The sequence below is a fragment of the Phocoena sinus genome, chromosome 2 (assembly GCF_008692025.1).
Source record: "Phocoena sinus isolate mPhoSin1 chromosome 2, mPhoSin1.pri, whole genome shotgun sequence".
NCBI classification, from domain to species: Eukaryota; Metazoa; Chordata; class Mammalia; order Artiodactyla; family Phocoenidae; genus Phocoena; species Phocoena sinus.
The window spans coordinates 111,147,892-111,174,361 of NC_045764.1; the positions used below are offsets into that span (position 1 = coordinate 111,147,892).

Consider the following 26,470-nt stretch of genomic DNA (forward strand, 5'->3'; position numbering starts at 1 on the left):
ACAGTATTATAGATTATAGTTAGTCTTTATTCTGATGGCTTAATTTTTGACAAAAAATTTTGGGACCTTGAATATATGTATATTTTCTCCATAAGTAGCTTTAGAAAATCTTTTAGATTAGTAAATCATGGCACCTATTTAGTAAACCTAACATGCTTTACTTTTTTTTTTCTAACCGAAGATTTAAGAACATTTGATTTTAATATTTATTAGCGTTCATGCATTTGTTGAATAGCTACTAGGTGGGAAGGACTGTTCTGGGCTCTTGGGAGCCCAGATGATGGAATGAACAGATTTGTGCCTTTGTGCATCTTTATTAAACCTGGAGTGGGGCAGGGAGAGGGATAGAGTTAATGACAGATAATAAAGAAGTAAGTTGTATAGTAAGTTAGGAGGGTAAGCAAAGGGGAATTTGGGGAGTATTAGGAAAATAAGTGCAAAGGTAGGAACATGTTTGGCTTGTTGAGCGACAGTTCAGGGTTTCTCACTGTGACTGGAATAGAATGAGAATGGAGAGAATAGTATGAGAGTAGGTCAGAGAGTAAGATAGGGCTGGAGAAGGTAGATCTTGTAGAAAGCCATTGAAGGGACTTGGCTTTTATTTTTAGGAGCCACTGGAGAGTTTTGAGCAAAAGAAAGGAAGGATCTGACTTATGTTTTAAAAGAATTACTCTGGCTGCTCTATGAACAGACTGGGGAAGGGGAGCAGGAGTGGAAGCAGAGAAATTAGTTTAGAAGCCTTTGGAATAATCCAGAGCCAGAGATGACAGTGGAATGAGATCAGAGTTATAGCAGTAAAGGTAGTGAAAAGCAATAAATTCTGGATGTATTTTGAAGATAGGGCCAGCAAGAATTTCCTGACACAGTATGGTAACTTAAAAGTGTAAAATAGTTTTTAAAATATACTTTTTATTGATTAATGAATGCAACAGTTCTGTGAAAAGGTACAAAACAAAATTTAGTTTAAGTCCAGAATTTATAAGAATCTTTTCAGTTTCCTAGATCCCTTATAGAACTTAAAAACATTTCTTTTGCAGAAAACCACTTCATGTTATTAAAACTCCATTAAAAGGAGCATGTTACGTTTGAATGGCTTAAAATTGCTCAGAAAACTTAGTTGTAGAGGTAGCTTCATTGCAGCAGACAACTGTAGGACAGTTCCACTCAAAAATTGTACATTGTCATTAATTTCTGTAAGGATGCTTAATCTAAACATTTCCTTGAAGTGAAAGTTTATAGGATAATCTTAAAGGCAGGATGAGAAACTGATTGCAAACTATTAAAAGCAGCACTACTGCTTAAGAAAGTAGATTGGTCATCAAGAGACTCATCTTAACCCTCTAACTTTGAGTAGGTCATTGTTTTTATCTTGGTTTTTTCATGAGCAAAAATCAGCATGATAGTAGATGTTAGAGAGAACAAGGTATTTTTAGTTATATGAAAATAGTTATGTCAAAAATAGAAAAGAGGGGCTTCCCTGGTGGCGCAGTGGTTGGGAGTCCGCCTGCCGATGCAGGGGACACGGGTTCGTGCCCCGGTCCGGGAAGATCCCACATGCCACGGAGCGGCTGGGCCCGTGAGCCATGGCCGCTGAGCCTGCGCGTCCGGAGCCTGTGCTCCGCAACGGGAGAGCCCACAGCGGTGAGAGGCCTTCGCACCGCAAAAAAAAAAAAAAAAACACGTAATAGAGGGGTTTTTTTTGTTTGTCAGATAAAAAGCCTTCCAGTTTTCAATGACTGATGAAAGCGTGAAGACTTCATGCCTCCACTCATCTTCATTTACTTTTAAGGCCTATTTCTTTCTGAAACTTTAAAAATTGATTTTGTGATAGTGTTTTTATTTCTACTCTTATACTCTATAACTTTAGATAGAAAAGATCTCAGTCTTTTGAGGTTTATGCTTTAGGAGAGCATGAATGATTCTTTTCATGTGTTTCGATAAGTATATGTAAAAAATATTAACAAAGATGTGACCGTTATGACAAGGATTAGATTTGTAGTTGAAATTTTTCTGCAATATTCAGTTCCATATGATGTTGTATTGTTACCTTTCTATTAACAGCTTTGTGTCTCTTAAGCTGGAAAGCAGGGGATAGTCTTAAACTTCTTTGAATTGCTCTTAGTTTTCAGAATAGATGTTTGTCTACCAAAGAGTTAATAAAGAGCTATGTGTAGTTCCAGTGTTTGTACTGTTTAATGTAAAAATTCCCCAGAGTAATCACTGGTTATGTTTTCTTTTGATGTACATTTAAAAGGATATCTTCTGCAATTTTTTGCTTGCTTAGTAAGAAAGAAGGATAGACCTTGTATTCCACTGTGTTTTCAATTTTTTTTCTTGTTAGTTATGAATCACTATGCTATTTTCACAAACTAATTTCCCTTTTTATCACTGTTTGTAACTTTGTTATCCAGTTAGTTCACTGTTGTCTTTTCAGTAAATATCCATTAAGTAGCCCAGTTGTTCTTTTATGCAGTTTAGGTAAAGAATGTTAAACTTGGTGCTAAGTGCAAATATTCAGTTTGATCACATTAAGATTTGTAAAAATTTTTACTTAATGAAAGAGAGTTAAGAGCATTGGGTGGGACTGCCCTAATTTCTTATACTGCTAGTTATTGTATATACTGCTACCAGATAAATATTTGTAAGTCACCAGTCTGATCACATCATTTTTAATAAATCTTCAGTAGCTTCCTTGGTTCTAAGAATCAAATTTTAAAAACAGAACTTAGTATTTGTTAAGCATTTTTTTTCTTTGCTAGGCACTTAACATTAAAGAAAAAATTAGTTCTTAAATTTGTATAGATAGGCAGCCCTATTTCATAGATGGGGGAACCATGTCTCAAGAGGTTTAGGGCTTTACTATTGTCATAAAGTAGTAAATACTAGGAGTTGAATTTGAAATCAGTTCTATTTACTCATGGTGTTCTGCTACTTATGTTGCTCCTTCAACATGACAATATTTTATTTATTACCGAATTGAAGATAATAAACATTTTGCTTGAATATCAGGTGGCTGATATTGTTAAAATTAATATTTGGTTGAGGCTGATAGGATAAACTTAGAGAATACAAGAATAAATCTGAAATTTTATTTTAAAATATTGTACTAGAAATATTAGAATTTAAATTTCAAGAATAATTTCTCCTTACCATTAGTTGTTAGTATAGCAGATGTGCAGCACAACCTAAATAGATGTTTACTTGCAATTTTGAGGGTAGTGGAGAAGCCACGTATTGGGGGCAGGTAGTGGTTCTTTTCTTACCTTTATTTTTTTCCTCATGGTCTTTTTATTCTTTTATTTTGTCTGGATTGAAGATAATTTTCACATATGTTGATGTACATGACTGGATATTTTCCTTGTGAAATTTTGATGTGGTAGAAATGATGTATTGCTTTTCCTTCAACCTCAAAAGAATGTGAAGAATCTCCAAATAATACCTTCGTAAGAGACTGATTCATTGCTTCCACACAAATAACCTAAATTAAATTACATGCAATTCTTAAAGTTTATTTGATGTTGTTGGTATATCAAATAATTCTAAAAGATTTTCTCAAATATATAATCGTAAAATTCTTTAGCTTTGTGCTACTCAAAATGTGATCTCTGAGCTCTTTGTAAATACTCAGAGGGAATAAATACAGAAATCAAAAACATTTAGAAACAATTTGACAGTAATTTTGTATCTCTTGAATCTAATAAGAAACTGGGACCTAGATATTTTAAACATTTCATTCATTGTATTTTTAAAAATTGACTTACAGATATGAAATAAAAGGTCCTTAGATCGTTTGAGAAGCATTGATCTAGTTAAATGCTGTCATTATTTGTATTAACTGTTCATTTATATTTCCTTGTTTAAGTATATGAATATCCTTAATTGGTTTTAGATATAAAATTTGATAGATTTCACAGGAGTATGTTGAAACTTCTTGAAAATTTTTTTTAATTCTAAAATTTTGCTAAATTCATATGAAATTCCATTTTAGGGAATAAGTTTTGAGGAACCATGTTACAGAAAGCAGATAGTTTTTTAAAGTTGTGAGAGAGTTGTTCACGCAACTAGTATGTTTTAGTTATCGTCAAACATAGCCAGCCTGCAGTCAGAAAAGGCAGGAAAATTGAGGGAGAGGAAAAGACTAGTTGTTTCCTCAAACTCATAGGAAGAAGTAGAAACAAAATGCACATTTTGTTAAGAGGGTTTTATTTTAAAGTTTGTAAGATCACATTAAAATTTGTATTTAGTTTTTTTTGTTGTTAGATTTGTCTTAAATTTGAGGTCATCTGCATTATTTTTTTTTTTTTTTTTTTTTTTTTTTTTTTTTTTTTATAACAGTAAATCATAAACTGTCTTTGGTGATTTCTTAAAATACATGTAACATTGTTAACTTGCCTGATGCTTTGTTATGAACATCTTTAATATGTATATAATTCGACATGTGTAATTCATGATTAAGATTTGTCCTTTTTCTCTTTCTAGGAAGATGATCCATATGATCTTGAAGACCTTTCTGCACAGAAATGAGGGAAATACAAAGAACCAAATATCGTTCTGAAATTCGGGATCTGTATTTTGAGATGATTTTATTTTCAGAATGAGAAGTATATCTGGTTATCTTTATGAATGTAGAGACATGACAAGAGAGTTATGATGGCAAAAAACAAAGAGCCTCGCCCCCCATCCTATACCATCAGTGTAGTTGGACTCTCTGGGACTGAAAAAGACAAAGGTAACTGTGGAGTTGGAAAGTCTTGTTTGTGCAATAGATATGTACGCTCAAAAGCAGATGAATATTATCCAGAGCATACTTCTGTGCTTAGCACCATTGACTTTGGAGGACGAGTAGTAAACAATGATCATTTTTTGTACTGGGGTGACATAACACAAAGTGGTGAAGATGGAGTAGAATGCAAAATTCATGTCATTGAACAAACTGAGTTCATTGATGACCAGACTTTCTTGCCTCATCGGAGTACGAATTTGCAACCATATATAAAACGTGCAGCTGCCTCTAAATTGCAGTCAGCAGAAAAACTGATGTACATTTGCACTGATCAACTAGGCTTGGAGCAAGACTTTGAACAGAAGCAAATGCCTGAAGGGAAGCTCAATGTAGATGGATTTTTATTGTGCATTGACGTAAGTCAGGGATGCAATAGGAAGTTTGATGATCAACTTAAATTTGTAAATAACCTTTTTGTCCAACTATCAAAATCAAAAAAACCTGTAATAATAGCAGCAACTAAATGTGATGAATGTGTGGATCATTATCTTAGAGAAGTTCAGGCATTTGCTTCAAACAAAAAGAACCTTCTTGTAGTGGAAACATCTGCACGATTTAATGTCAACATTGAGACATGTTTCACTGCACTGGTACAAATGCTGGATAAAACTCGTGGCAAGCCTAAAATTATTCCCTATCTGGATGCTTATAAAACGCAGAGACAACTTGTTGTCACAGCAACAGATAAGTTTGAAAAACTTGTGCAGACTGTGAGAGATTATCATGCAACTTGGAAAACTGTTAGTAACAAATTGAAAAATCATCCTGATTATGAGGAATACATCAACTTAGAGGGAACAAGAAAGGCCAGAAATACATTCTCAAAACATATAGAACAACTTAAACAGGAACATATAAGAAAAAGAAGAGAAGAATATATAAATACTTTACCAAGAGCTTTTAACACTCTTTTGCCAAACCTAGAAGAGATTGAACATTTGAATTGGTCAGAAGCTTTGAAGGTAATGGAAAAGAGAGCAGATTTTCAGTTATGTTTTGTGGTGCTAGAAAAAACACCTTGGGATGAAACTGACCATATAGACAAAATTAATGATAGACGGATCCCATTTGACCTCCTGAGCACTTTAGAAGCTGAAAAAGTCTATCAGAACCATGTACAACATCTAATATCAGAGAAGAGGAGAGTAGAAATGAAGGAAAAATTCAAGAAGACTTTGGAAAAAATTCAGTTTATTTCACCTGGGCAGCCATGGGAGGAAGTTATGTGCTTTGTTATGGAGGATGAAGCCTTCAAATATATCACTGAGGCTGATAGCAAAGAGGTGTATGGTAGGCATCAGCGAGAAATAGTTGAAAAAGCCAAAGAAGAGTTTCAGGAAATGCTTTTTGAACATTCTGAACTTTTTTATGATTTAGATCTTAATGCAACACCTAGTTCAGATAAAATGAGTGAAATTCATACAGTTTTGAGTGAAGAACCTAGATACAAAGCTTTACAGAAACTTGCACCTGATAGGGAGTCTCTTCTACTTAAGCATATAGGATTTGTTTATCATCCCACTAAAGAAACATGTCTTAGTGGCCAAAACTGTACAGACATTAAAGTAGAGCAGTTACTTGCCAGCAGTCTTTTGCAGTTGGATCATGGCCGCTTACGGTTGTATCATGATAGTACCAATATAGATAAAGTTAACCTTTTCATTTTAGGGAAGGATGGCCTTTCCCAAGAACTAGCAAATGAGATAAGGACACAATCCACTGATGATGAGTATGCCTTAGATGGAAAAATTTATGAACTTGATCTTCGGCCTGTTGATGCCAAGTCGCCTTACTTTTTGAGTCAGTTATGGACTGCTGCCTTTAAACCACATGGGTGCTTCTGTGTATTTAATTCCATTGAGTCACTGAATTTTATTGGGGAATTTATCGGAAAAATAAGAACGGAAGCTTCTCAGATCAGAAAAGATAAGTATATGGCTAACCTTCCATTTACATTAATTCTGGCTAATCAGAGAGATTCTATTAGTAAGAATCTACCAATTCTCAGGCACCAAGGGCAACAGTTGGCAAACAAGTTACAATGTCCTTTTGTAGATGTACCTGCTGGTACATATCCTCGTAAATTTAATGAAACCCAAATAAAGCAAGCTCTAAGAGGAGTATTAGAATCAGTTAAACATAATTTAGATGTGGTGAGCCCGGTTCCCACCAATAAGGATGTATCAGAAGCTGACTTGAGAATTGTCATGTGTGCCATGTGTGGTGATCCATTTAGTGTGGATCTTATTCTTTCACCCTTCCTTGATTCTCATTCTTGCAGTGCTGCTCAAGCTGGACAGAATAATTCCCTAATGCTTGATAAAATCATTGGTGAAAAAAGGAGGCGAATACAGATCACAATATTATCATACCATTCCTCAATTGGAGTAAGGAAAGATGAACTGGTTCATGGGTATATATTAGTTTATTCTGCCAAACGAAAAGCATCAATGGGAATGCTTCGAGCGTTTCTGTCAGAAGTTCAGGACACCATTCCTGTACAGCTGGTGGCAGTTACTGACAGCCAAGCAGACTTTTTTGAAAATGAAGCCATCAAAGAGTTAATGACTGAAGGAGAACACATTGCAACTGAGATCACTGCTAAATTTACAGCACTGTATTCTTTATCTCAGTATCATCGGCAAACTGAGGTGTTTACACTGTTTTTCAGTGATGTTCTAGAGAAAAAAAATATGATAGAAAATTCCTATTTATCTGATAATACAAGGGAATCAACCCATCAAAGTGAAGATGTTTTCCTGCCATCTCCCAGAGACTGTTTTCCCTATAACAACTACCCTGATTCAGATGATGATACAGAAGCACCACCTCCTTATAGTCCAATTGGGGATGATGTACAGTTGCTTCCAACGCCTAGTGACCGTTCCAGATATAGATTAGATTTGGAAGGAAATGAATATCCTATTCACAGCACACCAAACTGTCATGACCATGAACGCAACCATAAAGTGCCTCCACCTATTAAACCTAAACCAGTTGTACCTAAGACAAATGTGAAAAAGTTGGATCCAAACCTTTTAAAAACAATTGAAGCTGGTATTGGTAAAAATCCAAGAAAACAGACCTCCCGGGTGCCTTTGGCACATCCTGAAGATATGGATCCTTCAGATAACTATTCAGAACCCATTGACACAATTTTCAAACAGAAGGGCTATTCTGATGAGATATATGTTGTCCCAGATGATAGTCAGAATCGCATTATTAAAATTCGAAACTCATTTGTGAATAACACCCAAGGAGATGAAGAAAATGGATTTTCTGATAGAATCTCAAAAAGTCATGGGGAACGGAGACCTTCAAAATACAAATACAAATCTAAAACCCTATTTAGTAAAGCCAAGTCATACTACAGAAGAACGCATTCAGATGCAAGTGATGATGAAGCTTTCACCACTTCTAAAACAAAAAGAAAAGGAAGACATCGTGGAAGTGAAGAAGATCCACTTCTTTCTCCTGTTGAAACTTGGAAAGGTGGTATTGATAATCCTGCAATCACTTCAGACCAGGAGTTAGATGATAAGAAAATGAAGAAGAAAACCCACAAAGTAAAAGAAGATAAAAAGGTAAGTTTAATTTATGGTTCATAATGTTTCTAAAGATGTTTGCTTTTGACTTTTAAAAAATCATTTTTTAGGAGAATGGATTTGACATCAGTGAGAACTTAGGCTGCCTGTGTCATTCAGTAAATATAATTGACAGCTCTTTTAAATTTTCTGAGTATTTTGTGAGGGCAGATTATTTTTTGTTACCTATTTTATTTACTTGAGCTTTATCTTATTTGGGATGGAAGTTTGATTTCATATTCTTCAGCATAAAAGTTCTAGCTGAATATGTGTGTTCTCTCTGCAGAAACTCAGATATAAAGTGATTTTGTTCATTTTTTTTCTGTTTGTCTGTAAGCATCCCATTTGTCTGTTTTTCCCTTTTGATCTACCATTTTGCAATATTAATTTGATACATTGACATAGCTTGTTTTATTGTGCTTTGCTTTTTGCGCTTCTCAGGTACTGCATTTTTTTACAAATTGAAGGTTTCTAGCAACCCTGCAACAAGCAAGTCTTCATCAGCACCATTTTTCCAATAGCATTTGCTTACTTACTTGCTTCCATGTTACATTTTGGTAATTCTTGCAATATTCCAAACTCTTAGATTATTATATTTGTTACGGTGATCAGTGATCTTTGATGTTGCTGTTGCAAAAAGATTACAGCTCACTGTCGGCGGCTCAGATGATGGTTAACATTTTTTAGACTAGAAAACTATAGACAAAGATCTGGCAAGATTGATCAGATAAAAAGAGAAGGCATAAATCCTGAGAATGAAAAGGGGAATATAATTACAGATAGATCAGATTAATAAGATAGTAGAGAATACTATCAACAATTTTATGTCAACAAATTTGAAAGTTTAAACAAAGTTAAACTCCTTGACAAGAAAGCTTAGAATAATCCTGTAACTATTAAATAAATTATGAAGTAATAGTTACATCTTGCCACAAAAATACCAGGCCCAGGTAATTTTACAGGAGACTTTTTAGGGAACAGATCATTCCAGTGTTCTACAAATCCAGGAAATAGAATAGGAGAATACATTCTTTAATTTATTATCTGAAGTTATCTATTCTTAATTCCAGAACCAGTCACGGGTAATATTAGAAAAGAAAATTATAGTCCCATTTTACTTATGAGTGCACATGCAAAAATTTTAAATAAAGTTCAGATCTACAGACCCTTAACTGCAATTTTGAAATCCAGTAACCTCTGAAAACCAAAAGTTTGTTTAGAACTTGGCAGCGTAATCTGATTTACCCTGTTCTTGGTGGGAAAACCTGACTTGAACTAATGTGTGAGGCTACATATAAGCATTGTCTTATTTAGGGTGAATATCCATATAGTTCACTGCAAGTGTATTAATGTATTTGAATACAGGTACTGACCCACAGTTTGTTGGGGTTGTTACCTAATACACGTTTTTTGTACTGTACAGTAGGGATGATGACTAAAATTTTCTGAATTCTAAAATATCTTACCCTAAGGGTTTTACATAGGGACTGTGAATGTATAATACCAAAAAAAAAAAAACCAACAATATATATAAAAAGCACTTGATAAAATTTAATTCATGAGAAAGCTACTAAATTATGAACAGATGAGAACTTACTTGAGAAAAGGTATCTATAAATATGCAAACAAGTGAAATCTACAATAAGCATCATCCTAATTAGGGAAATGGATTCCCTTTTCAACCAGGAACAAGACAGAATGTACACACCATCACCACTTCCAGTTGGTATTATACAGAGATCCTAGTTAAAGCAGTAAGATAAGAAAAAAAATTAAAAGGATGAGTATTGGAAAGGAAGAAACAAAATTGTCACTCTTGGCTGATGATATGATTGCCTATGTGAAAGCCAAAAGGGATCTACAGATAAATTATTAGTATTAATAAAAGAGCAAAACAGCTCCATATAAGATCAGTAATCGTCCGTTGCATATCTATACATCAGCAGTAAACAACTAGAAAAAATAATCAGAGGAGACACCGTTTTTAAAAGCATGGCAGATTACCAAGTGCCTGGGAGTAATTGTAACATCATGTGCAAACCTCCGTGTGGCGGTTTTTTTTTCCGTGTGGAAAAGTATAAAATTTTATTGTAAGACATTAAAGAAGATCTAAGTAAATGGGGTCACTATTGCCTTCCTATCCATGAATATGGCTTATCATAAAGAAGTTATTGCTGTTCAGACTTATCTCTAGATTCAGTGTTGTTTCATTCAAAGTGTCAAAGATTTTTCAAGAAATTCTGCACTGATTCTAATACAAATATGGAAGAGTAAATAGTAAAACCAAATATTGAATAGCCAGGACACTTCTGAAGAAGAAAGGCAGAGGTAGAGTGGTGATGATATATGTGCTTATTCTATCAGATAACGTAAAACTTTAGTATTTAACATAATGTGTTATTGGCTCAGAGACAGGCACATTTACCAGTAAAACAGAACAGAGTGCTCCCAAATACACAGACCTCTGACTTGGAGCTGTCCTTCCAAGCCATGTGAGGCTGTTGAACACTTGAAATGTGGCTAATCTGAATTGGGATATACTGGTCTACAGGGTGAATAAAGGCTTCCCTGAGACTTGTCATTTTGTCAGATCTGATAGATGAATTGGACTTAAGTAGGGGAGTGGTTTGGTGGATGGAGGAATATTTAATGCTGAATGAATAGAATGTGCATATTCTTGAAGGAGGTCACTGTGGCTAGTCATTGATCTAAAGCCGTCATTGGCAAACTTTCTGTAAAGAGCAAGATAATAAATATTTGAGACTTTGAAGGTAATACCTCCTGTATTATAATTGCTCAGATCTGCTGTAAAAAAAAGCAGGCATGGGCAACATGTAAGTGAATGAGTATGGCTTCTTTTTATTTATTTATTTTTGGCTGCATTGGGTCTTTGTTGCTGCGTGCGGGCTTTTCTCTAGTTGTGAGCGAGGGCTTCTCTTGTTGCGGAGCACGGGCTCTAGGCACACGGGCTCTAGAGCGCGGGCTCAGTGGTTGTGGCACAGAGGCTTAGTTGCTCCTCAGGATGTGGGATCTTCCCAGGCCAGGGCATGAACCCATGTCCCCTGCATCTGCAGGCGGATTCTTAGCCACTGCGCCACCAGGGAAGCCCAGTATGGCTATTTTTAAAAACAGGCAGCAGGGTGGATTGGTCCCCTAGGCCATAATTTGCTGATACCTGATCTATGGGAGAGAATAATACAAGGAGAGATTTGAGGCTAGGGACTAGATGCAGACCTTTTTAGCACTGTTAGGAATTTTTGTTATTTAGCCTAAGAGTAAATTGAAATTAACAGTTAGTGGATCTGAAATCACTGGGTTTCTGTATGGAGTATGGGTTGAGTGATACAGAAGACCAGTAGGCATTTACAGTAGTCTAAGCGAATCGTGATAAAAGCTTTGAATAGTTGGAGTGGGGAGGGAGAGTGGTTTCAATGGATAGAATGGGATGGATTTGAGAAATACTCAAAATATATAAGATTTGGTAATGTATTGCATATGTGGGGGAAGAGTAAAGACGATGAAAGAGATAGGAAAGATATCTCCTTGGTTTCTAGCTTGTGCAGCTTAATCAGTGATGATGCTGTTCCTGACGTAGAGCATTGGAAATTTGCCAGGTTTGGAGTGGAGGGATGGAAATGAAAACTTTTAGAGTTCAAGTGGAGATATCAAATAGGCAGTTAGATATATAGGTCCTCAGAGAAGAGGTCTGAGTTGGAGATATGCATTTAGGAGACAATGAAGTAGAGATGGCAGTAGATGAAATGACCTAGGGAGTGAATGCAGAGGAGTGCCTAACACAGCCTAGACCAATGTTGAATGGCCAAGGATCAGAGAGGATCCTTAAAGGTAGGGAGAGTAAAAATAGACCACTTACCCTTTCTTAGCTCATTCCCTCACCTGTAAATTAGGAATGATAATGTTTCGCTTGGAATTGTGGTAGAAATTGGAACTGTGTGTCTCAAGTGCCTGACATACAGCAGTGTTCAATAAATGCTATTATAGTGTGCTTCAGGCCTGAAATATCCCAGTATACTCTGTCTGTATTTCAGAATATCCTTTGACCCATTTGCTGGATTAGTCTCCTGACTCATTTTTAAATTAAATACTCCTGTGATTTCTGATCCTGAATTTATGTACTTCTTCTTCTTCTTCTTCTTTTTTTTTTTTTCTAAGAGAAAGTTCATTCTCTTTACCTTCATTCTTTGATTCCAACATGGGAGCTATAGTCTAGGAATATTTTCTCAGGTTCCTTGACATTGGAAAATTATAACTTTTGGGCATTAGTGGCATCTAAGGAAGGCTCAAAGATCTGTTTCTCTTAATGTGGGCTTTAGTTGTCATTCCTGCCAAGCAGAGAAGGCTTTATGCTTAATTATCTTTTGTTCTATACCCCAAAATGAGTTTAGTGTTAGTTGTGGGAACAAAACCTCTAAGATATTTCTTGATTTGCAAGGATTTTCTTAAGTCATAACCCGTTATAGACATAAATATTTCTATGTAAAGGAAATCTTGCAAAACAATACCTACTTTATAAGTTATTTTGATTTTCTAGTCTATTGCAGTGAAAAAAGGGGTGCTGGTTGTGACCTACTGAATTGACTTTAACTTAACAGGTGCTTGAAAAATAGTGCTTAAGAGAATGAACTGAATGAGAAAATTTGAGTTGTATTGATAAAATTGCCAGTTTTTAACATCCATTCAATGCGATATACTTGTGTTTAAACTAGTTTGTTTTTTCTTCAGTATCCATTTCAGTGCTGTCAGCTTGATTCAGATAGTAAGTAGTAGAATACTTTGTGAATTTTGTGGTGCATTAGAATAAGCTGGTATTTCTAATGATTTTTTTTGAGCTTTCTTAAAATTGTTTTTCCTGTCTTATTTCCAGGTCATGAATCTTTTCATCCTCTTATTTATATTAGCAACTACCAACTCCTATTTTACTCTCAAATGTTCCATCCAGTCCTTATTATTTTCTGTTTATTGGTCCCTTCTTATTGAACCCCTCTATCAAATAGTATCTTAGAAGATCTGCTGCTTTAGCCATTATACTAGGGTTTGGAGCCTGTTTAGGGAAGAATACCAAAATAGGTATGTTTTCTTCAAAAAACTGAAGAGATATCTATATGTATATATTGAGTCGAAGATGTTAATTTAGTATTAGTAGATAGTGAACTGATACCAAGCTATTAATAGGGTAGATCCTTTAGAGTATAGTAAATCTTAAGTTTAGAATTATTTGACTTCTGACTTCTAGAACCTACAGTCTTTATTAAGTAAAATACCTTTTGAAAACACTGTCAACCAAACAGTGGTGACCAGAATTTTCTCTTGATTTATAGATTGTTCATTCCAGATATAAAAGTAATGAAGTATATGAAAGTATGTCTGTGGTGAACTGCTGTTTGTCTGTATCAAAATGTATAAGTTGTAGGGTAAGTTTGCTTTTTATTTTTAGTGTATATCACTTAACCTCTTGACAGTCACTTAACTGACTGTCAGTGTTCACATCTGAGGTTCTTGGAAGAGTTATAATTAAGGCTAAATAAAAATTGGATGGGGCTTCCCTGGTGGCACAGTGGTTGAGAGTCCGCCTGCCTATGCAGGGGACACGGGTTTGTGCCCGGTCTGGGAAAATACCACATGCCGCGGAGCGGCTGGGCCCGTGAGCCATGGCCGCTGAGCCTGCACGTCCTGAGCCTGTGCTCCGCAACGGGAGAGGCCACAACAGTGAGAGGCCTGCGTACCGCAAAAAAAAAAAAATTGGATGATTAAAGAGCTTACTGTAGGAAGAGCAATACTTACAGATCAGATACAGATAGAGTAGTTTGCACTTTGTTTAATGAGCTAAGTCATTTAACAAAGTCTTGAACTGCTCGACAGTTTCAGGTTTTCTATTTTTCACCTATTTTTTGGGGAGTACCTTGGTTAGATTTCTGGGCAGTTGATAATAGGGTGCCCATTATATATGTTATTACTTTGCAGACACTTCCTTAGGGGAGAGAGTGAGGGTCACTTTTATAAAGGAAGTATGATCAGAAGAATGAGAAAACTGCTTTCCCAGATTCCTCAGCCAGCATCTTTTCCAGCCTCATTGCCATGAGTTGGGTCTTATATCCATTCCTGACCAGTAAAGTCTGGCCAGAGTTGGAGAATTATGCTGTTGAATGTAGGCCTGAGCCTTTAGAGCTCTTGGCGAGGTTGGCTTCCCCCAAATTAGGGTAATTTCTAAGGGATGAAAACTGCAGTGTCTAATGCAGGCTAGATTTTTATGTTGTTTATAGTTGATCTCCATGGCCTAGCATAGTATGTTGTACTATGATCAGTTGAAGTCAGTAGGAGTATATAGGTTTGTTTTTGTAGTGGTAATGAAAGAACCATTTATGGGTTTTTAAAAATAATTACATTTATTTTGACTCAAGGAAACTGTTGTTTTATTCAACAAGCATCTTACTGAATGCCTTCTATGCCTGAACACTGTCCAAAGCTAAGGATACAGGGATGACTTGGTCATGGGCTCTGCTCTCAGGCATTCAGTCTAGTACATTTGATTTTGGTGAAAATTAAACATATTTTGTATTTTCATCAAGGTTAGTAAAACTTCTGGTTCTTTCATATCTCTCATTTCATTTGGAAAGCATTTACTTAGGAGTCTTAGTAACGATTTTTATTGCTTTCATATTGGCTAAATATGTTCTACATCTGACTGATTAGTTCTAAGGTGTTTCTGAAATTTCTCATAAAGTTAAAATTGGTTTCTTTAGTAGCATTTCTGGTGCTGGAGACATCAATTTATGGTATGATGTAAGTGTGGATATATAATGTGAATATTTCTGCCTACATTTCACTATTTGCTGTTTCTTTGAATTTGTTCTGTGCTGTTGGGTTGACCATGATCTGTTACTCTTCAAATTCAGAATGAAATGTAACGAGATGGTTAGTTTTTAAAGTATATTTTGACTGATGTGTTCTAATAAGACTCAGTTTAAACGATTGTGTCAGTGGTATGCTTGTTTTCACTAATTTAAAAGCAAATGTAAATGTCTTCAGTGTGGCTTTCTATTCAAACTTTGTGTTTTTACTTAGTTTTCATAACAGCATGTTGAATGTTTAGCAAAAACTGGCATAGCACAAATTATTGAAATTACTCTTCTGCAGCACATTCATTATATTAATTGTTAGACTATATTTAGTTAATATATCAAGGAGGTACTTTACCTCTATAACATAGAATACTGCGTTCTTACTATAATTTTATATCAATGGGCAATTGTTACTATTCCAAGACTTATAAGTGAGTTTATAGGGTTGTCAATTTTATGTGCTCCAAAAATTTATATACTACAAATCATCCCACTCAAACCTAGAAGAGTTATTTCCACAGTAGGTATAGTTTTATGATTTTCAGCTCTGTAATGTGTTCTTGTCATCTCAGCTGATGTGTTGAAAGAGTCCTCAACAGGGCTTAATCTATGACTGTGTTAAGAGAAACCTCAGCGGAAGGAGGACTGCTTTTTAAAAGTAGTAATATCTGATGTTTACAGTTCTTACAACAGGATATAAGGGTGTGACAAAAGTGATCTTGAGTTAGTATCTAACTTTGTCCATATAAAGGTACACCTTCCATATGTTTGTGTATGTGTGTGTAGTTGTTTTGAGCTTTTTGGAAATTGTTCTTAGCCTTTGAAAATCTGAGGAAAGGTTTGGATATTTTAACTGGAAAAATGCACGTTCACAAAATTTTAGTGGCATTTTAAGGGTGTCATATATACTTTCTAAAGTATATATGGACTCTAGAACCTCTGTTGATGTAAGAGAAGAGAAGAACACACTTGAATTTGTCTCATTCTTTACTGATGCTCTGATTTGCAATCTTCAGAGTGACAGAAAGAACCTAACAGATGACATGGGAAGCAAAGGGAGAAATAATGGTTTTAAGAATGAAATGCTGGGTATAATATAAAACTTATTTTAATTTGAATACACTTGAAAAAATATTTTTAGGGAAGTTGGGAAGAAATCACTCATCATTAACTTGAATAGCTAGATGTTTTGCTAGGACCCTCTCCAGGTGACTCCAGGTCTAATTTTTTGTTAGTAAAGTTGTTAATGGCATTAATAAAATGCCTGCCAGGTAGATAATATATGTTGAAATGCTTTATAGGAAGGTGTCATCTTAGAGATGAATCAGTGCAAGAACCAGTTTGTCTGATACATGTATACAAGAACCCAGACCACATTTATTTGCCCTCAGTTATTTTCTCTTCCCTCTTTTCACCTAGTGTTAGGTTAAAGGGTCTGAAAGAGCATTCACAACATCCAGCACCTAACAGCTTTTAGAGAATTAAAAAAAAAAAAAAGGATTAAGTAGACCTTCATGGAGTACTGACTCTAAAGACTTCTTTTTTATGTTGATGTGTTATGCTATGGTGTAATACTTATTCTTCCCACATAAAGTAATCACTTTCTAGTAGTTTTATTGCTTTGTAGTTTAATAAGTTTTGTTTTTCTTACTACATTGTAAGCTTTTTGAAGGCAGTTATGATTATCATTCATCTTTGTGTACCGTACAGTAGTGATTCTCTATCTTGAATTATGTACTGACTTTTTTTTTTTTTAAGTTAAAGTCTCAGACTTCCCAGGGCTATATCTGTAGCCATCTCCCAAACTTGAGTTCTTAGTCCTTGATTTTATTAGCCTAGCGCAATGGTTCTCAACCAAGGTCAGTTTTGACCTGCAGGGAGCATCTGGCAATACCTGGAGACATTTTTGGCTGTCACAACTCAGGTGGGGAATTGCCACTGGTATCTGTTAGATTGAGGCCAAGGATGCTGCTAAACACCCTGCAATTCAAAATGTCAATAATACTGAAGTTGAGAAACCCTGTGTAGCCAAATGTGGTCTTTAATGAAATTCCTGTGAGATTCTAGAAGTCAGTCATACAAGGCTTGTTTGTACTTGCTCATTAGGAAAGGCAGGTTTTTCCTCACAGGTCATAGATATTTCTTCCCTATCCTCACCATGATTGGGTAAGGATGCATTTTCAGGAAGGAGGTACCGTGGGTCAAAGCCACATGCTCTTGCTATTTAACTTGTCTGATCTTTATTCTGCTGCGAAACATGTTGTTTCCATTTCATTGTCACAGTCTTAGTTGAGGTTATCATAACTTCTTACTTGGATTATTGCAATGACCTTTTTTTTTAAAAAATCTTTTTAATTTGAGGTAATTGTAGATGGACATACCATTGTAAGAAATGATGCAGAGAGATTCCATGCACCCTTTGCCCAGTTTCCCGCAAAGGTAACATCTTGCAAAACTAGTAAAATATCACAAACAGGGTATTGACATTAATGTGACCCGCAGATACTTTAGTCCCCCAGGTTTGCTTGTACTTGTGACTGTGTGCACGCATGCGTGTGTGTGTGTGTGTGTGTGTGTGTGTGTACTCTGTGCAGATTTTCACACGTGTAGCTTTGTGTATCATATCCTGCACAATACCTAGCATGATGTTATTATGCACATGGTAAATGCTCAGTTCTTACACACTGTTGAAAGTACATTACCTTATATCCAAATGAATTCACATAGAGTTGGCTATTTAATCCTTCTTGTAGTTTTATGATAAGAATCATTATTTTGTATGAATCCTGATTTTATTAGGTTCAGATGCTTAAGCTTAGATACATCTATATAATGACTCCTGTAGTAAAAAAAAAAATTAGGTATAATGAAACTGTTTGCATAACTGGTAAATAAACTAACAGTATTTTGTATGTTTATTAACAGAAATCTTATATGGTAAAGGCTTTCTCTGGTTCTTGTTTATAATTTTGTTTGCTGCTGTTAGTGTTGACTGAGCACCCACCATGTGCCAAGTTATAGGTACTAAAAAGGAAAAGTGGACAGTTTCTAGAGTATTTTGGAAGTCATACCAACAGAGCTTCTTATGCATTCGCTGTGGAGAGTAAGGGAAAATCAAGGCTGATTCATAAATTTATGGTTTAAGCAACTGGGTAGATTTAGATTTACTGAGATAGTGAAGAAGGTTAAGGGTGAAAGGTTTCAGACCAGAGAGACTCAAGACATCTGTTTTGTGCTTTTTATATTATGTTTAAAATATCTATGTTGACATCCCAGTGGAAGTATAAAAGTTAGATTATGAATCTGGTATTCAGAGGAAGACTTATCAGGTTATAAAAGGATTGAAAGTTATGAGTTTAGATAAATTCACGTAAGGACAGAGAATAGCTAGAGAAGAAGGGAGGGGCTCAGAAGTGAGTTTGGGTAGACCAGGAAGACTTGTTGGCAGGTGAAACCAATCCCACTACTGGGCATATACCCTGAGAAAACCATAATTCAAAAAGAATCATGTACCACAACGTTTATTGCAGCTCTATTTACAATAGCCAGGACATGGGAGCAACCTAAGTATCCATCGACACATGAATGGATAAAGAAGATGTGGCACATATATACGATAGAATATTACTCAGCCATAAAAAGAAACGAAATTGGGTTATTTGTAGTGAGGTGGATGGACTGGAAACTCATACAGAGTGAAGTAAGCCAGAAAGAGAAAAACAAATACCGTATGCTAACACACATATATGGAATCTTTAAAAAAAAACAAACCAAAAAGAGGGTTATGAAGAACCTAGGGGCAGGACGACAGGAATAAAGATGCAGACATAGAGAATGGACTTGAGGACACGGGCAGGGGGAAGGGTAAGCTGGGATGAAGTGAGAGAGTGGCATGGACTTATATATACTACCAGATGTAAAATAGTGGGAAGCAGCCGCATAGCACAGGGAGATCAGCTCTGTGCTTTGTGACCATCTAGAGGGGTGGGATAGGGAGGATGGGAGGGAGACACAAGAGGGAGGAGATACGGATACGGGGATATATATGTATAGCTGATTCACTTTGTTACAAAGCAGAAACTAACACACCATTGTAAAGCAATTATGCTCCAATGAAGATGTTAAAAAAAAAAGAAAGAAAGAAAGAAAAATGAATCCCTGGTGAGAAAAAGGAAAAACTGGTAAAGAGTAGTGACATGGGAGCCAAGAGAGCAAGTGTTTAAGGAGGAAGTGATCAAGAAAGAATGCTGCTGAGAGCTCAAGAGGAATGAAAAGTTTCTTTTTGATTTGATAGTGTGGAAGTATCTGATCTTGACAAGCAGTTTAGTGGAATGGGAGAGAAAGCCAGATGGAAGCAGGGTGAAGAATGAATGGGATGTGAAAAGTAGAGATAGATGTAGATGACACCTTCAAGAAGTGTTTCTATGAAAGGGAGCAAGATTTGGGTCAGTAGCTAGAGTTCAATAATGGGATCAAAAAAGGGTTTTGTTTTCATGTTTGTTTTTAAAAATGAGAGATATTATATTTGTATATTCATAAGAATGACCCAGGAGAGGGACAGGTTGATGCTATGAAAGAAGAGGCGAGGGGATATTGGCTTGTATGAACAGGGGATACTACAGTCATAGGAAGGAAAACATGAATCAGGGTAGAGATACATAGGTGGGTTGGTTGTAGGTATAAATGAAGAAAAGGGAATTCCTATTTGTCTTTTCCAATGAAATGTGAGTTGAGGGCATTAGGAAGAGAGAGGGTAGGTAGTGCTTGTAGTTACATGAGTTTCTTTAATTGTACAACTTCTCATAATTTTTTAGCATGCTGTGATATGTTGAGAATCTCTTGAGTGTGGGACAGAATATATAGGGCGGGACCAGAGAAAACTCAAATTGGAAGCCATTGGGGAGAAATTTGATTTCCTATTTCTTTCCATTTTGAAAAGAGGATTAAAGTTCATATATCATAGACATAAATTTTTAAATTAATCTGTTTTTGGCTGTGTTGGGTCTTCGTTGCTGCGTGCAGGCTTTCTCTAGTTGTGGCAAGCTGGGACTACTCTCCGTTGTGGTGCGTGGGCTTCTCATTGTGGTGGCTTCTCTTGTTGTGGAGCATGGGCTCTAAGCACACGAGCTTCAGTAGCTATGGCACACAGTCTCAGTAGTTGTAGCTTGCGGGCTCCAGAGCGCAGGCTCAGTAGTTGTGGTGCATGGGCTTAGTTGCTCCACGGCATGTGGGATCTTCCTGGACCAGGGTTCAAACCCATGCCCCCTGCATTGGCAGGTGGATTCTTAACCACTGTGCCACCAGGGAAGTCCCGCATAGACACAATTTTTTAAATCTTGATTTTTTTCTGGTTACACAAGTGATCTTTATCTTTTCAAAAAGTACTTCCTTTACAAAAGGAAATGTACAATTTACAGTGAAAATTCTGTATAACCTCCCCCCAGTCTTTTCTTTCTCTTTCCTTCTATACCCAGCTCTAAATTTAAGGGTATCGTTGTCAATAGTTTGGTATTCGTTTTTAAATTTTTGCTATAATATCAACATAAATGATTTATTTTGATGGAATGGAATTATACTATTTATCCTGTTCTTAAACTGTAGCATATATCAGTATATGTAAATCTGTTAAAATCAGCCTTCTTAATTCATCTTTATTATCATTAATTTTGGTGTACTAGATCTTGACAAGGACTAAAGGAGATCATTTAAAATTTCTTATTCTGTTTCCATAGAGGTACATATTTCTGCTATACTTTGTTTCTGCTACTTGGTGGATTGAATTCTAGGTAATTGTAAGTGAGTCTCTTTTGTATAGTTCAAAGCTTTTTGCTTAGAAGACAGCTGCAATGTTAACCTTGCTCTTGTAAAAACAAAAAAAATCATTATTTTCTCCATCATTTTGTTTTCAGTTTTTAGCAGTCTGTTTAAATGGCATGTGGTTAGTTAGTCACGTTTAGTTTTTTGTGTTTTTTTAAATGAATTTATTTATTCGTTTGTTTGTTTTTGGCTGCATTGGATTTTCAATGCTGCACGAGGGCCTTCTCTAGTTGTGGCAAGTGGGGGCTCCTCTTTGTTGTGGTGCACGAGCTTCTCATTGCGGCGGCTTCTCTTGTTGCGGAGCACAGGCTCTAGGCGCATGGGCTTCAGTAGTTGTGGCACACGGGCTTACTTGGTCTGTGGCATTTGGGACCTTCCCGGACCAGGGTTCGAACCCGTGTCCCCTGCATTGGCAGGCAGATTCTTAACGACTGTGCCACCAGGGAGGTTCTCCTGTTTAGTTTTGTACCAAGTCTGAGAGTCTTTTATAGCTGATCTGATCTTAATCCATTTACATTTATTTTTTAATTTGCTTTTTTCTTGTTATCTATTTTCTTCATCAGCAAAAAGAGAGAGAGAAATAAAGGAACTAATAGTTATTCTTTTTCAGATTCTTTTCCCTTGTAGATTATTACCATTGAGTATAGTTCCCTGTGCTATAAAGTAGGTCCTTGTTGGTTATCTATTTTATATACAGTAGTGTGTATATGTTGATCCCAAGCTCCTAATTTATCCCTCCATGCCCTGTCTCCGCCCGATGATGTTTCATTATGTGTTTAGGATTTCTAGGGCAGTTCGAGAGTGCTATAATTTAAATATTAACTATTACATATTTGAGAACTTAAAAAAAGCTGTAGTTGCTTGTTACACACATTTGGATGACATACTGGCTAAATAAAGAATCTTTGACAAATCTTTTTCCCATGAACATTCACATAGAAGAGTCTTCTGACTTCCCAAGTTTTCGTGAGAACTTTGAGGCTAGCCTGATATTTTCCCTCCTTTGTTGGTCATTGGTTTCTTCTGCCTAGATGCTTTTAAGATTTTTGAAGCTTACTGAGTTCAGCAGCATATGTCTGTAACTTGATGGTTTACTCCTATTTGTGGTGATCATTCAATCTACAGATTAAATTCATTATTTCAGAAGAGACCTCGACTATCTTTGCACTTTTCTCTTTCTCACAAGCAGAATTCCAGAGCATTGGAGTATGTTAATGAACAAAGCAGATAAAAATCCGTGCCCTTGTGTGGAGCTTAAATTGTAGCAGGCGTACACCAAAATAATAATAATGATGATGATATATGAGAAAATTTATATAGTGTTGTGGGTAGGAAAAGCAGTGTAAGAGGGATTAGAAGTACTGAGCAGTAGTTAGAGAAAGACAGGCCATAGATCACAATTTTTAATAGTCCATGTAGGCCTTATTGAGAAGGTAAAGGGAACAGCCAATGCAAAAGTCCTAAGTTAGGAGCATGTGTCACATGCTAAAAAAGCAAGTAAGCTGTGTAACTTACTTGCACAAGGAAGTAAGGAAAGGGAGTAAAATGATGGAGAAAGTAGAGGAAAATGAGGTCAGAATATATAGAAGCCGAGTTCAAAGCATGCTAGATTATATATGGCCTTGAAGGCTGTTATTTGTGGGTCACTATCATTCTGGGTGCTTTATTGAGAACGGTATGTAGAGAATGGTGGTAGAAGCAGGGAGGATTGATTGAGCAGTCAACGCAGTAATCTACATATGTGAAATGGTGATAGCTGTATGGACCAGGGAATTAGCAGTGAAGATGGTTAAGATCTCATAGATTTGGAAGTAAGGCATGAGAAAATAAGAGGGATCAAAAGTGACTCCAAGATTTTAGCCTGGCAGCTGAAAGGATGGAATTACCAGCAACTGAGATGTAGAAGGCTGAAGATGGAGCTCATTTTAAGGAAATCATCAGGAGTTCAGTTTTGCATGTTAAGAAAGAAATATCTCTTATACATTCAAGTGAAGAGTCAGGTAGAAGGTTTCAAATGAGTCTGGAGTTCAGGAGAAAGAGCTGAGCTGGCAGTATTAATTTGGGTTAGCAGCATATGGATGACATTACCAAGAGGGTGATTATAGATATTGAGAAAAAAAAGGCAGGGACTGAGGCCTGGGGTATTCACAGTATTACAAGGTTGCCGAGGAGGGCCAAGCTAAGGAGACTAATAAGGGGAGAACAAGTGAGATAATAGAGGTCGTCTCCTAAAGAGAGTGACTGCTGAAAAGTTAAGTAAGATGAGAGCTGAGAACTCACTATTGCAAAACAGTCATTCGTGAACTTAATAAGAGCAGATTTAGTGGAGTGATGAGAGTGATAAACTAATATAAGTACATATAAGAGGGAATGGAAGGAGAGGAATTGGAGACAGCTAGTATAGATGATTTATATAGAGTTTGTTCTACAAAAGGGAGTAGAATTCTGGAGCAGTAGCTAGCAGAGAGAAGAAGATTAAGACTTCTTTTAAAAATGGGAGCAAAAGTATTTTTTGGCGTGTGTCAAAGAAATGATGCAGTAGAAAAGAGAACTCTGATGATCTTTTCCACTTTTTTCTGATCTTTTCAATCATATTGGTTCTTTTACTAAAGAGGTATTCATTTCTTTAATGGGTTTTTTTCTTCACTTTCTTTACATTTTGCCTCTGGTTGTCTCATTTCTTCTTTAATCTTTTATTTCAAGAATCCCATAATAATTTAAGAGAATAGAGAAGTCCAAAATTTCTTGTTTCCTGGATTTATTCTTTGAAAGCGTCCTCAACTGTTTTTTGCTACTTAAGTTTTCTGCAGTTTGTTGGTTACATATGAAGCAATTGAGGTATTGTTTTTTTCAGTGTTATTGATTGTATCGACAGTATTTATTGAATATTTGAGGATGTTGCTTAGATGCTCTCCTTTGTTGTGTTGCTGATATTGCTGAAGTGGAAGAGCAGATTCTGTAAAGAGCTATTTATATGCCTTTTCCTGGTCCTGTTTACTTATACTAATGATAGTTTTTAATATCCACTGGACACTTAACTGATAACATTGTTTATATTATTTGTGAAATACAGTGTTTATTTTACTGGATATGCTTTTGCAGACATGAGATTTGCCTAAGTGGCCAGGAAGAAAAGACCATGGGTATTTGCATTTAAGCAGAAATTAAGATTTGTATGAATGTAGTAATGAATCAAAAGTTGGATTATCATAAATCAGATCCTGTTTTCCTGCTGGCATAATTATTTATTGGGACCTGCCATTTCTGACTATTGGTTCATCAAAAGCTATAGATATAAATGACCAAATAACCATATGCCTCATCTTTTTCTTGCATTTCAGAGAACCTTGATGGGATTTTATAGCAGTTGTAATCATCTAGCCTTAGTTTAATTTATGAAATAGATTTTAAATTATATAAGTTAATTTGAATTGGTATAAATTTGTAGCTATAGATTAGCAACTCTTAAGTAAGGGTTGTATGTTAGAATAATGTAGAGTTTTTCAAAATTCACATTTCTAAAGAACTCCCTGAAGTGATTCTTATGCTTAAGAACTATCACTTGTAGAAAAAAAGTTATATATGTTTTTATTCATCATAAAAGCTAATATAGGAATGTCTAATTCAAAACTATTTTCCTACATAGAGTTTTCTTTTGCACCACTGTAAATTAGTAGAAAAATTCGTAAAGTCACATAAGCTTTTTATGCTTTTTTTCCCCATATATGTGAACTATAACTTGACTGTCAGGGCAGTTGTATGTTAGTAAATTATCCCTTTATACTTTGCCAGAAATTCCATGCTATAAGCCACTTAGCATTTCATTGCCTCAGATTACTGGTGTAATCTGATCTTGGAGTAACTGCAGAATTCAATAACTGGCCCTTGTAACTTTATGGACTTTGAGGGATGGATATTCCCTGAGCATAAGCCAGAGAAATCTACCCCCAATTTTAGTGAAGTATTCAGAGTTTAGTTTGGTTCCTAAAGGGTAATATAAAAAGAGAATTTCTTAAGAGTTGATTGGAACAGTTAGGACTAGCTAGCTTACTTTTCTTACAACTTTGTTTTTTAGGTGTCATTGCAGATTAAGATCTTTTATTCCTGTTGCTCTTGCCATAGGTTAGGCATTTGCTGTTTTCATTAATTTGCTTAAGTGTAATCTTTTTCACCACTGTATTATCTCTCTAAACAAAAACATCCATCTTTGGCTCAGTTTTCACTTTTGTAATCAAATGGTGCAGCTAATAGTTTGCAGGCTGGAAAGCACCTTAGTGCTCCTGAGAAAGAAGAGGACCCAGTCGCTATATCCCTACCTCAGCTTTGAAATTACAATCTCTTCATTTCTACTTTCTTGCACATTGTTCTGTTTTGGTGGTGGTGGTAGTGGAAGGATTGTTTAAGGAGTAAGGAAGGATCCACACTACTTGACTTGGTGGGCTAGGTCTTGAGCCATACCAAGTATTCCAATGCTTTGTTGGTAACATTTCAGACAACTAGTTATATTGTATGTAATCTGTACCTACCAGAGTTTATGTAATCTGTATCATCAGAGTGATAATAGTATATGAAGACTTAGAAGTTGGATTTCATGAGATCTGGAAGTTTGCTAGGTAGAGCAGCCTGAAATTGAAATGAAGAAAGGACTTGATTGATTATGCAGGGTATCAGTTGCATAACTTGGAACTTGGAAGAACACATTGAAAGATCAGTCCATCCAAAGGAGAGACTCCTCTGGAAATTAAAATGAGGACTGTTGCTTTAAGCATTGAAAGCTCTGCCTGTGTTCCCTCCCCTGCCCCACACACACTTTTCTGATTAGAAATGGTATGTTTTTATGTGATTTGTAAGTCAGTAACAATACTTACGACAAATATAAATACACCCTACTTAAGGAAGACTGATTCAGAATCTCCTTAAGGGTTGAATTCCAGGCAGTATTTCCTTAGGTTTTTGAAATGTTCGCTCCCTGGTTAAGAACCCATTTTCTCCCAATGCAATATTGAGATTAAACTTTGAAAATTCTTACGTAATTTTGTTTATTATTGTGAAAATGTTTTGTCCATTACTTATAAAAATTATCTTTTTGGGGGTGCTTAATAAAACATTTTTAATAGACTAAATTAACATCTCCTTTCCAACTAGGATGTTATTTTCTTTTATAAAAATTATCTTAATATTTAAGAAATAGAGTCAATAGATAGGAAGAAAATGGGGTAATGATGGGGTTAAAACTCATGGAGTTGCATAGCTTCATTGTATAATCAATAATTAAAGCTATGTTATATTCTTACTAATATAGCTATGCACAAAAATCTCACTTGGAACTTCCCCAAAGACCAAATAACAAATGCACCAATCAACAGACCACACTGAAACTGTGAATTGAGCATTGCTTACTCCTAGTTTCTCCTTTTCACTTGGCA

General features: G+C 35.8%; 1 protein-coding gene across 3 annotated transcripts in view; it reads left to right on the forward strand.

Annotated features, from left to right (window-relative positions):
* The window catches only part of ARHGAP5 (Rho GTPase activating protein 5), a 72,998-nt gene that overhangs the window by 7,956 nt on the left and 38,572 nt on the right, over positions 1-26,470 (forward strand). For all 3 annotated transcript variants that reach the window (XM_032622882.1, XM_032622881.1, XM_032622880.1), the window contains exon 2: positions 4,480-8,367. In XM_032622882.1, the coding sequence (XP_032478773.1) occupies positions 4,648-8,367 (3,720 nt within the window). In that variant the 5' untranslated portion in view covers positions 4,480-4,647. The remainder of the gene's footprint in view (positions 1-4,479; positions 8,368-26,470) is intronic.